The sequence below is a fragment of the Zalophus californianus genome, chromosome 8, assembly GCF_009762305.2.
Source record: "Zalophus californianus isolate mZalCal1 chromosome 8, mZalCal1.pri.v2, whole genome shotgun sequence".
Classification (NCBI taxonomy): Eukaryota; Metazoa; Chordata; class Mammalia; order Carnivora; family Otariidae; genus Zalophus; species Zalophus californianus.
The window spans coordinates 59508873-59521672 of record NC_045602.1 but is presented as its reverse complement, the minus strand read 5'-3'; the positions used below and the strand labels follow the sequence as shown (position 1 = coordinate 59521672).

Genomic DNA, 12800 nt, shown 5'->3' with positions numbered 1-12800 from the left:
ACATACATACTACATCCAATGCACGTTCTGAGGCAGGCTGAGGACCTTACATGGATATCCTACATCTATGCCTTGCAGCAGTTCACAGTCCAGGTCCTAAATATCTTTGCAGAAAAGGAGTGTTTTCTGTTATGAGACATGCCTGATTAGATCCAAGTCAAACATGAATCAATGCAGAAAATGAGAGCCATAGAGTGTGCATGATATTCATATCAGTTCATCCCTCAGCTGATGTTGGGTTGCCTGAAATGACTTCATGGTGATTAGCACTGTCTCTAGTGAACACTAACTGTGCTAATGATACCCCCCTCTAAAACAAAGCATGGGTGGGAAGAGAAGGTTGTATTTTAATGGATCCCCAATTATGCCTGAGTCACTGTTACGGGAGGTAACACTCATTCTTAGAATATTGATTCCACAGTCTATAGAAGTACCAAAAATACAATCTTGAAATCTGAAACAAGGTAAATATATTTATACTATATAATAAATATAGTATATAAATATAAAAACAGTTTAATTTATACTTCAGGACTTCAGTAGGCCACCACTCAAGTTACATATCAAAAGGCTTTAGCTAGTTTCACCAGCTTCTTGCCTCTGCTTCATTTGCACAAACATAAAAGGAATGTGCTGGCCTTTTGATTTTTATTTTAAAAACAGAAATTGGAAGAACTTGTTGAGAATATTTGATATCACCAAGCTCAAGAACAGTCAGAGAATTGTCTCCTTGGCAAAAGTTGGGGTTGGGATGGGCTTAGTCAGCACTCTGGGCACTCAGTGCTCTTCAGAGAGACCAGTACTCTAGGGCTGCTTGGTGGGAGGAGTACACAACATCATTAGTCCCTGGGTGTAAACAAAGAGTGCCTTCAATGGCTATTTTGTTTTCTGGTTCGTCAAAGAACAAGGATAAAGAGTATGCTACCCATGATTAATTCTGGAGAAAAAAATTCCATGCAACGAGAATTTTTTCCAAGATTTAAGACAAAACAATATTTTCAGCCCATATCAAAACCCTCTCAGGACAACTGATATTGTGCACTGTGGAGAATGCTTAGGAGAATGTGCTATTTGTTCTCATCCTTTTCCAGGCTTTGTCCTCATGGCAAACTTCAAGGCCAACAAAAGACAAAGGCAGAGGCAAGGCTGCCTCTGGACAAATGGTGAGTGGGCAGCATGCGGTGGAGCACAGAAGGGACTGAGGGGTGAGAAGTGGGGGTTGGTCACCAATTATAAGCTGTAGGACTCTGAGTCAGTAATTTAACCTTATAGATCTCAGTTTCCCCATCTGTAAAATGGGTGATAAGACTAGATCAGGGGTCCCAAACTTCTCTGTGAAGCCTTCTCTAATTGCTCAGGTTGTATTTCTACTTCCTTTTGATACATCATTTTAAACTCCCTAACCATGACATTCTCTTAGACATAATTCTTATTTATTACATACAGATGTATATTTTATCAGCAACTGTAGACTTTCAGTCCTGGAATATGTAAATTGCAGATCACTCCTTCCATGGATAGCTAGGAAAAGGAAATGGAAGTTGAAAATAGAGAGGAACTAAAGCAGAGACAAAGGTTTTTGAAATGAGGGGCGCCTGGATGGCTCGGTCGGTTAGGCATCTGCCTTTGGCTTAGGTCATGACCTTGAGGTCCTGGGATCAAGCCCTGCGTCGGGCTACCCGCTCAGCGGAGAGCCTGCTTCTCTCTCTCCCTCTATTGCTCCCCCTGCTTGTGCTCTCTCTCTGTCTCTCTCTGTGTCAAATAAATAAATAAAAAATCTTTAAAAAAAAAAGATTTTTGAAATGAAAGATTGGGCAGGACCAAGGAAAACAAGCAGTAATAATCCAGGGCTTTGAAAGCACTTCCTGTGGTTTCAGTGGGGAGAGTAGGGGAGAAATGCATGTACCTGGCATGAAGTTAAAATGGGCAGATCCAGGACTGCAAAACTCTGGGTATTGCTGGGGGGATCAGTTCAAACTGATGCCTCCAACATTTCTTGAGAATTCAGATATTTTAGGAGGCAGAGACCAGGAGCTGGGAGTGAGACTTCCTCCTGGGTTTAGTTCCCCCCCAAAAGCAGAACCTGAATCAAGGATTTTAAAGCAAGCTCTTTGTTTAGATGTCATACAAAGTGTTAATGAACACATTACTGCTATGGTCAACTAGGACCCAATCCCTCTGGAGACCTCTGGGACACTGTATGGCCCCCACCTTAGTCCTGCCACCTAAGAGGTGAGAACTGGTGTGTTTTTCTACCAACTCTCTTTTGCTCCTGGAGGTGTTACATCTGCAGCACTTCTAGCCTGTCCCTGACCAAGTCTGCTTCTGCTGCTGGAAGAAGCCCTCAGGCAAAGTCACGGATACTTGTTAGAAAGCCCTTGGTGTATAAGGAATAGAGACCGGATATTAGTGTGTCTGATAGAAACCACCAAGTCATAAAATAAGACCTTGAACATTCAGAGGAGGACCAACCCCAGAAAGAATTCTTCTCGCTATGGATATTTTTTAACAAGCCTACAAAATGATTTGTGAGTATCTTAAAGAAACTACAGGAAAAAGGTCCTGAAAGGTATCTTGCCAGTGAGTATGAAATGGTAAAGGTAAGATGCATAAAAGTCATCTTTATTTTAGTACATGAGAACGTAATTCTAATGGCTTTCAGAGGTTTATTCCAAGTATCATTTCCCCTAGTGTGATTTCTGTCATAGGGATTTAAGTTCTTGAACCATAGGGCCTTCTGCCTCAGAGTTCTTAAGAACATGGTCTCTGTAATTGAGGAACGACTTGTGTACAGCCTTTTTTATTTCATTTTTTATTTGTATATTCAATCCCATTAGAAACTAAATTCTTTACAGTAACGTGGCTCTCTGAACTTTTCATAGCCCTGAGAACAACTTCTTAAACATAGTTCTTCAGTAATCTTGATGCCTTTCTAAATTTTTTTAGTATTTGCACAGTTGTATTCCCAAAACCATTAGGGAAAGACATAAATTTGTTTGTTTGTTTTAGAGAGGGGGGAGGGGCAGAGGGAGAGAGAGAGAGAGAATCTTTTTTTTTATAATTTTTTATTGTTATGTTAATCACCATACATTACATCATTAGTTTTTGATGTAGTGTTCCATGATTCATTGTTTGTGCATAACACCCAGTGCTCCACGCAGAATGTGCCCTCTTTAATACCCATCACCAGGCTAACCCATCCCCCCGCCCCCTCCCCTCTAGAACCCTCAGTTTGTTTTTCAGAGTCCCTCGTCTCTAATGGTTCGTCTCCCCCTCCGACTTACTCCCCTTCATTCTTCCCCAGAGAGAGAGAATCTTAAGCAGGCTCCATGCCCAGCACAGAGCTGAACATGGGGCTTGATCTCACAACCCTGAGATCATGACCTGAGCCAAAATCAAGAGTTGGACACTTAACTGAGCCACCCAGGCGCCCCATAATGATATAAATATGTAAGGGAAAAATATGTTCTGATGACAAATGGTCAAAGATATGAACATTTCACATAAGAGGAAGAGGTTCACACAAAAACAGTAAACATATGTGAAACATATCAAGCCCCTCTAATAACTTGAGTTGATGGAATCTGTCATTTGGTCTGACCAGAGCCCTTCTGTTTAGCACCCTACCTTGGGGTTAATGCTTTTCCTTTCCCTCCAGATAAATGACTCTGACTGGGACCACCAGTTATGTGGCCAAACTCCCTGGCCACAGTTGATGGCCTTAGGAGTGAGCAACTGACCCAAGCCAGGCCAATAAGACTCCTTTCCTGGGAATGTGGAATTGATAATGACACGCAGTCACTGTCAAAGGAAGCCTGAGAGCTCTCAGGGGCCAGGTTTCCTCCTGGGGGGGAGGGGTAGCCAGGTTGAAAAATGAAACTCATGCACAGAGAAGAGCAGATACCAGAGAAAGAGGGAGGAAACAAGCATCCGACTGTACCCTACCTTTCCTTCTTGTAAACGGTTGAGGTGTTTTACTTGAAACCAAGGGCTCCGTCTATTACAATGGAAAAATACAAACGTAATAAATGTAAGGTAGGATCCTTGTAGCAAAAAAGTAAGAACAACAATACACAAAGATGAAAATTTGGAGGCATCTGATAATTCTGTAAGCTAATGTTCTTTTTCTGGAAAGCATCTTAAACATATCTGACATGAATCAGAGACTAAATCTTTAAAATTCACAACCTGAGCTTGTAATTCCATGATTAATAGAAATGATCAAATACTTTGTCCAAATTATAGCAATTTGGGTAGATGAAAACAAGGAAATTGGCATTTGCTGAATTTTAGAATGCAACAAACAGTATGCCAAGAAATGTATTAATTAATAACTACCATTATTTAGGGGCACCTGGCTGGCTCAGTCAGTAGAGCGTGTGACTCTTGATCTCAGGGTTGTGGGTTCAAGCTCCACATTGGGTGTAGAGATTACTTAAAAATAAAATCTTAAAAAAAACAAACAAAACCCTACCATTATTGAACATTTATGATGGGTGAAGCATAGTCCTAACGGTTTACGTGTATCTTTATCTCATATAATTCTCCCATTAATCATGTGAGATGAGTATGACTTTATTCCTATTTTTTAGATGAAGAAACTATGTCTCAGAGAGTTTAAGTAATTTGCTCAAGTTCTCGCAGAAGGCGAGTGGCAGAGCCAGGATTCAAGCACAAAGCACAGTCGGGCTGCCAGCACTCACACCCTTAGCCATACATTATATATTACCTTGTTTCACTCTAGAAAATGTATCGCAGACCGACAAGGTAATTCAAAGGAAAGAAAAGGCATATGGATGGATGTGTGTGGAGATACTCATTAGTACATCTACAAACTAGAAACGGCCTCGCCATCCAACACATATCTATAGGGAAATAAGAACACAGCAAGTCAAATGTGATACATTGATACAATAAAACATTATATTGCTGGTAGGAATGATAAATATGAGAAACGTAAACAATGGGTTGAGGACTACAGAAAGCAATAGCAGATGAGAAAAAAATGTTTAATTCAGAGTGATAAATATTGGTTTCTAACAATTTGCACAATTATTTTTATGCAAGCAGTAGAATGGGAAAAGTCTTCAGGGTTTATGAAAACATGGAGATTTGAGGAGATTTTTTAAAGAAAGTTCATGTTGCTATAGTTACTTAGATATTCCTATTTAACTTTCATTGTAAAGTTGATTAAATACCCAATTAAAAGCTAACTTATTAAAAATTCAAAGTAATATTAATGGAAGAAAATTAAAAAGAGAGGTTTATGAGATTAAAAAAGATTTTTTATTAGGAAAGCCTCATTTGAAGAACATAAATAAAAATGAGAAGGATTGCATAATGTACTAAGAAGAGAAAAAAGTATAAAATAAAGAAGTAAACTCACATCTGCTTGTTCGTCCCTGATCTGGTGCAATTCTACCTGCCCCTTAAAGTCTTGCTACAGTGCTGCCATCCTGAGGCCCCTCACCAGAAGCTTCCTCTAAGCAAATATGGTGCTTCATTTGTCATTGTGCTTGCCCCATTTCCACCTTGTTTTAGAGCTCTGTAGTTAGCCCTCTTCTCAACCACAAGCTTTATAAAAGTAGGAACTATGTACCTTCAACATCTTTGTAGGCCCCAGTTGCCCCATGTTAGCCACAAACATGTGCTTGTTAGATGAATAAGTGTTCTTAGAAAGGGACAAAAGACTTGGAGGCATAGTTTGGAACAGTAAGCAACTGTGGTCGGGGACATGAGAATGGTTGTCCTTAAGAACATTACTTCTTAAGTAACCAGATTGAGGAGGTGAGTGTTGTAGTTCTGGTGGACTCCAGAAGACAGCAGAAGCATAAAATGATTTTGATTTCATGAGGTCTGTGGCCAGTATATCTGGAGATGATCATAAACTTTGATTTATGATTCCAGTTGGCAGAGAACATTGAAAAGAGGAAAGTTGAAGAAAGAATTAGTGGGACTAGAAGTTAGAGCAGAAATTTCAGAGGTGTTGTTCTAAAGAGTTCTTATGGTCTTCACCTCATAAGGGCCAAGGCCCTTCTTTTTATGTTTATTAAAAACAACAACAGGGGCACCTAGGTGGCTCAGTTGGTTAAGCAACTGCCTTCGGCTCAGGTCATGATCCTGGAGTCCCGGGATCAAGTCCTGCATCGGGCTCCCTGCTCGGCAGGGAGTCTGCTTCTCCCTCTGACCCTCCCCCCTCTCATGTGCTCTCTCTCTCTCATTCTCTCTCTCTCAAATAAATAAATAAAATCTTTAAAAAACAAACAACAACAAAAAAATAACAACATAAAACCTTTATTGTGATGAGCACTGGGTGATGTATGGAATTGCTGAGTCACTATACTGTACACCTGAAACTAATAGAACACTGTGCATTAACAGCAATTTAAATAAAAACTTTTTTAAAAGCCTTTAATCATAGTGAGTTCAGTAAAATGAGCAAAGTGGATTGGACATTCTTTCACACACACACACACACACACACACACACACACACAGAGTTTCCTTGTCATGCCAGTGATGCCATTGTGGGGGTTTTGTTTTGTTTTGTTTTGTTTTTTACCAAATAGGAGAAGACACACAGTGTCAAAGAATTCTTATTTAAGTTCCAAGAGGCCCAAGGATTTTAAATCTACTTCATACTGACTGTGACTGTGAAGGCAAGGTAGTTCTGATTCAGATAGTATACAAAATACCTGCTGGTTCTTCCTTTCCTTTTTGTCTACATGATGTACAGGAACACCTTGCAAATTGGAATTGTAAGCTCTCTGAGTTCAGGAACAAGGTCATAAATTATATACACAGTGTCTGAACAATCCAAGCTTAAATATTTACTAATATGGTTTTATCTACTACCAGTCACAAAGACAAACATTCTCCTAATACTCTTCTGTAAACAAATAATTCCTGTACCTTGCCCATTAAAAACATGGAGTTTTCTTTAAAAACTTTTTTCTTTGGATAATTTTTGGCTTATTTTGTGTCTTCCCTCACTAGAATATAAGTTCCATGAGAGCAGAAGTATTGTCTGTTTTCTTCAACTATGGTACCCTCCAGAGCCTACAACAGTTCCTGTTGCTCAGTAAGTACTGTGTGCTGAATAAGTGAATGAATGAATGGTTGAATGACCAAGCATTGTTCTGGTTGTGGCTTTAAAGACTTTTGTAAATATTAACTTGAATATCTTACATGAACACACACACGTGTGGCTCTTCACTGGCCTTCCCTCCCCTACCATTTTTCCCCACCAACTGACCAGATAAACTAATAGTTGGCCTGCTATGCATTAGGATCCATCTGGCTCTTGCTGAGTAAAAAATGAAAATGCTTTGCTTTTACAAAAACTTATGTGGGGAACTTACATTTCAAAAAATATGTTTGTAATACCGTAGTGTATTTTGTTTTATTAAATCCAGATTGCTGGGTGGAGTCCCTTAGCTAAAAGTCACTCTCAAGCAAAATGAATTGCTTGTTATTCTCACAAAGAATTTACAGGAAGCAATTTGTAAAGGTTGCCATCAGGCTGAAGTCATTGTTGGCACAAGGAATCAAATGTGTCATCAACCTCAAAGCAATAGTTTAACCTGGGTCTGCTCAGAGAAATCTCCATAATGCAAGGAAAATTGAATTCTACCGCCTCAGATGACAATCACTTTTGATATTGTTCCAATTTGATCATGAAGTTAAAAATATTTGACATAAAAGTTTCTCTCATCCTGCCACTATGTAGAAATACCGATTTTAAATGTGCTAAACACTGGTCCTGTCATTACCAGCTATTTCACAAATAGTTTTTTAAAAATCTGCTCTTCTTTCCTCATTGTACTCAGGAAGTTGCTATGGGGAAGCTAGGAAATGAATGACTTGCCAACGTATTTGGTCCAGTGCATCAAGTAACCTGTCTGCTGGTCAAGTGATAATAGCAAAAAATATTTCTACTCATCTTGAAGGACTGACTATCCTCCAATCTAGGTGACAGATGGGCAATTGTTCTGGATAAGCCTATGGGGGCCTCATTACAGCAGAGAAACCCTGGATCCAGACATGCCGTGAAGATGGACAGTTTGGTGCTCCTAATTTCTGTCAACGTGTTTATTTTCATCACTCTGGGAAAACAGGGCTAAAAAGAGGGAAACACATAGATTCACAACATTAGCAAATATTAGACTAGTTCTCTATGTTTCCAACACTAGTTTCCAGTGACAAAGAGGAAAGCAAGATCTTGACAAAACCACACATCATTTTTTAGCTTTATCCAAATGATGCTCAACTCATTTACTGATTCAGCAAAAATGTATTGACTGCTGTGAGCCATTAGCACCAAGTAGACAGAAAATAATGCAGAACACCTTACTGCATTACTCCCTTACTACTGAACAATTTTGAATGAATGTTTCCTTCACTATACACTGGGAACAATCATCTACGGATGTTAAAATCCCTCTGACTGTCTCACATGGAAAATGCAGCAACCATCAAGTCTGAGTGCTTAAGGAGGCTTCACTCCATTGAATAATTATCCTAGAAAAAGACTGACAAGAAGTATGTGGTCCTCTCTTTCTTCTCTCCAAATACAATCACCCTTTGTTTAGCAGCTCAGTCTGCTGTTTATAAGTCCTGTCATTCAGCACCCTGGTCTCTCGGCCTCCCAAGTTGAACAAGATTTCTTGATTGAGTCAAGCCATTCATTTGTTGATTGTCCCAGACCAGTGTGGCCTGCTGGCTGCTATCACCCTCCAACAGCTAATGCATATAGTATGACATGATTTGGCCTGAGAGCACTCCACAGCCCACCTGTTGTCCCCATCTCTTGTCCATTCCACAGCTGATTAGGCAGCCTCCTGTCCAGGGTTCTTATGCATCTGGGCCAAAGAAATTAATTTGCGCTCCTCATTCCTAGCTGCAGCTGGCTAATTGGACTCTAGGGTCACTTCCTTGTCTTATAGAATTAATCAACGTCTACTTAGTTAATTATTGCAATATTTGTTCAACAAATATCTATTGAACATTTACTATGTGCCCGGCACTATGCAAGGTGCAGAAGATACAACAGGCCATACAAGTTCCAGTAACCTAACAATTTAACATAATTCTTTAATTTCTACCTAGTTTTCCTATTTTTAAGTTGAATAAATGTTTTTAAAATTAGGTATGAAACCATGATCTCTCCCCTTGTAATTTCTTTTATTGCTTCAAATTCAAAGAAAATGATCATATCTCTTGAGATTTGATCAACCTTCGCTCACTCGTTTATTTGCTTATTTATTGTTTAAAGGTATTTAGTTACTTAAAACTTCTGAAATATATTTGGGGGAGTGTTATGAAATATTTTATCTAAAATAATTTTTTTTTTTTTGGATACCATTAGTTTATTATAAAAGAGAGACATGAAAATTATTTACATGATGAAAGATTTCACTTCACTGGAATGGGCAGCTTCACTTCATGCCATTTTAATAATGATTTCAGTCCACATACTTTCCGAGAATGTCACCATCTCTAAATAAGAAATAATCCTTGTCATCTAGAACTACTTTGGTGCCTCCATATTCTGGGAGAAGAACTTTATCTCCAACTTTCACACTAACTGGTTGAATCTCTCCACCCTTTCCTTTAGAGCCCGATCCAACAGCTACTACTGTTGCTTGCAACACTTTTCCTTGAGATTTTTCTGGAAGCATAATACCTCTTTTGGTTACAGTTTCAGCTGCGCTCCTTTCAACTAAAACTCGGTCAAAGAGGGGAAGAAACTTTCTAAACGCCTGCCCTGCCATGACGCCGACCGCCGCAGTTGGTACTCTGCTCTGGAGCTGCCGCTTCTGCCTTTATCTAAAATAATTTAATTCAAATTTCTAATGAATGATTTCCACAAATGTGTATTTAAAAATAATCTCTGTTGTTTTGTATTGCACTTGGTCATTTCTTTTTTTTTTTTTTAAGATTTTATTTATTTGACAGAGAGAGACACAGCGAGAGAGGAAACACAAGCAGGGGGAGTGGGAGAGGGAGAAGCAGGCTTCCTGCTGAGCAGGGAGCCCAATGCGTTGCTCGATCCCAGGACCCTGGGATCATGACATGAGCCGAAGGCAGACACTTAATGACTGAGCCACCCAGGCGCCCCATCACTTGGTCATTTCTTAATCCTTATATACAACTGGGCTTATTTCTGAGGCTTCTCTTCTGTTTCACTGACTTATATTTCTGTTTCATTTGCTCTTTCCTTTCTCATTTTTAGAATATTTTTCTTATCCTCGCCTCCTTACTGAATATTATAACATTCTTTAAATTTAAAGAGAAGTCCATGTTTATTTTGATTAGGATTGTACTAGATTTAAAAATAACATTAAGAATTGATATCTTTACAGTATTTTATTCTTTCTAGATGTTACTGCCCAATAAGTTTTATTCTTTTAATAAACACTTCTTAAGTCTATTTCTCTTTATATTTTATTGCTATTATAAATTAGATCTCTTTTTTAAATTAAGCTTTTCTAGTGTGTAATTATTGGTATTCAAGAATCTTAATGGCTTTTTTATATTTTATATTTTATCTGGCCATTTATTATTCTATTAAGCCTAAAAATTCTAGCAGATTCCTTGGGCATTTTGTTAGATACATATCAATTGTCTTCGAATAGTGATGTTTTTGTTTCTTCCACTATTTCTCTCTTTTAGTTTTGTTTCATCTCACTCCTTACACTGGCCTGAACTCCCAAAACAATATTAAGTCAAAATGATGATAGAGAGCATGTCTCTAGTAAGATCATCTTAAAATACTCTCTTCATGCCTTAACCTAGCCAGCAAAACTGAGTGGGGCAACAGCAATGACAGAAAGTTTGGGATCTAACAGTGCTGTATGAAAAACTTGGCCTTTCATAAATTTAATAACTTGACTAACTTATGCTTCTTGGTCTCTTGGCTGAGATCTAGTAATTATGATATTATGGTTCTATTAGTAAAACTTAATCAGGAACTGGAAATAAGATGTTTGTCATAAGTTGAAACTATTCTAATTCAGGTTGACATTGCTATACCTATCACAAAATTATAGTTTGAATGTCAGGTTTCTTCCAAAAATCATATTTCATGCTGATTTAAAAGGCTATGTAGCTACTAAGGAATAAATTATGATTTTGAATAGTAATATCAAAAATATTCATTCTTCCAATGTGCTGTGCTTCTAGAAAAAGCTACTAGAAGTCAAAATTATATGAGATAAGCTGAGTTTTCCCATAGAAATAATAGTATAATGAATTCAGAATTGAATTCATAACATGTGTCAAATATCCAAATTTTCCTAGCAATGGCTACAAGCACCATGTTAAATAAAATGTAAATGTCAATTTATTTATTGACTAAGGTAACACAGTTATCTATCATGTGACTTCATATTTCCTATAGCATCCTCATAATCTGCATACATTTCTCATTTTGGGGGGTCATTTCTAACTATTTTAAATGAAGTAAATTAAAGGTGAAGGAACACATTTACCAAGGTCATAAATTGCAGAAGGGCTTTGGAGTGTTGGTTTAGAGTTTGGACAGAGGTTTTGGAGTAAGACATATTTGGGTACAAAGCCTCGTTCTGCCTATTATTCATTTAAAAATATTTAGTGAGTTCTAGATCCTAGGGATACAACAGTAGACAAAACAGACAACATGCTCAATCTCATAGCATTTACATTTTAGTACCACTTTCTGGCCATGACATTTAAAAAAAAATTTATTAAAATTCTAGTCAGTTAACTTACAGTGCAGTATTGGTTTCTGGAGTAGAATTCAGTGATTCATCACTTACATACAACACCCAGTGCTCATCATAACACGTGCCCTCCCTAATACCCATCACCCATCCAGCCCACCGCCCCACCACCTCCCTGGCCATGACATTTTAAAAGTTTTTTTTTTTTTAATATCTCTGGGCTTCAACTTCTTCATTTGTAAAGTAAGAATAACAGGACCTGCCTCATAAGGTCATTTCAAAAATTAAATTAGGTAATGTCTATAAAGCACTTAGCACATATCAGAACTCAATGGTGGTAGCTGGGGGGTGTCTGGCTGGTCAGTCGGTAGAGCATGTGACTCTTGATCTTAGAGTCCTGAGTTCGAACTCCACGTTTGGCATAGAGTTTACTTAAAAAAACAAAAAAACAAGGGTGCCTGGGTAGCACAGTCGGTTGAACATCCTATTCTTGGTTTCAGCTCAGGTAGTGATCTCCAGGTTGTGAGATTAAGCACCGTATCGGGCTCCAAGCTCACATGGAGTCTGCTTGGGACTCTCTCTCTCCCTTTCCCCTCTCCCTCTGCCCCTCCTGCTCAAGCTCTCTCTCTCTTTCTCTGTCAAACAAATACATCTTTAAAAAAACAAAAATCCTGGGGTACCTGGGTGGCACAGTCAGTTGAGCAACCAACTCTTGGTTTCTGCTTAGGTCATGATCTCAGGGTCCTGAGATCAAGCCCCCTGTTGGGCTCCACTCTTGGCAGGGAGTCTCCTTGAGATTCTCTCCCCTTTTGCCTCTGGCCCTCCCCTTGTGCTCTTTCTCTCTCTCTCAAATAAGTAAATAAAATCTTTATAAAAAAACAAAAAAAATAAGTGATAGCTAGTTATCACATTTTAAAAACTTTTGAAAGAAAGCTTTTTAAAGAAACTTTTGAAAAAAATTGTAAGAAATACTCATTATAGAAAAGAAAATGTTTAAATCATTATCTAGAAAAAACTATTATATACTTTAATAGTTTATACTTCCAGAATTTTTTCTATGCATGTATGTTTGTGTGTGTGTATATATATATTTTTTTT

At 38.3% G+C, this 12800-nt stretch overlaps 1 protein-coding gene and 1 long non-coding RNA gene across 2 annotated transcripts in view; both read right to left on the bottom strand.

Annotated features, from left to right (window-relative positions):
• Positions 1 to 1415: 1415 nt before the first annotated feature.
• LOC113938247 overlaps positions 1416 to 12800 on the bottom strand; it is a 50070-nt gene continuing 38685 nt past the window's right edge. The window contains exons 3-4 of the long non-coding RNA XR_003524864.1: positions 3946 to 3997; positions 1416 to 1521 (exon numbers count right to left, since the gene is read on the bottom strand). This is a non-coding gene — a long non-coding RNA (uncharacterized LOC113938247). The remainder of the gene's footprint in view (positions 1522 to 3945; positions 3998 to 12800) is intronic.
• Positions 9343 to 9868, bottom strand: LOC118357281 (10 kDa heat shock protein, mitochondrial-like). The gene has a single exon (XM_035728996.1). It carries the CDS (start codon positions 9771 to 9773, stop codon positions 9465 to 9467), a length of 309 nt encoding a protein of 102 aa, XP_035584889.1. The 5' UTR covers positions 9774 to 9868; the 3' UTR covers positions 9343 to 9464.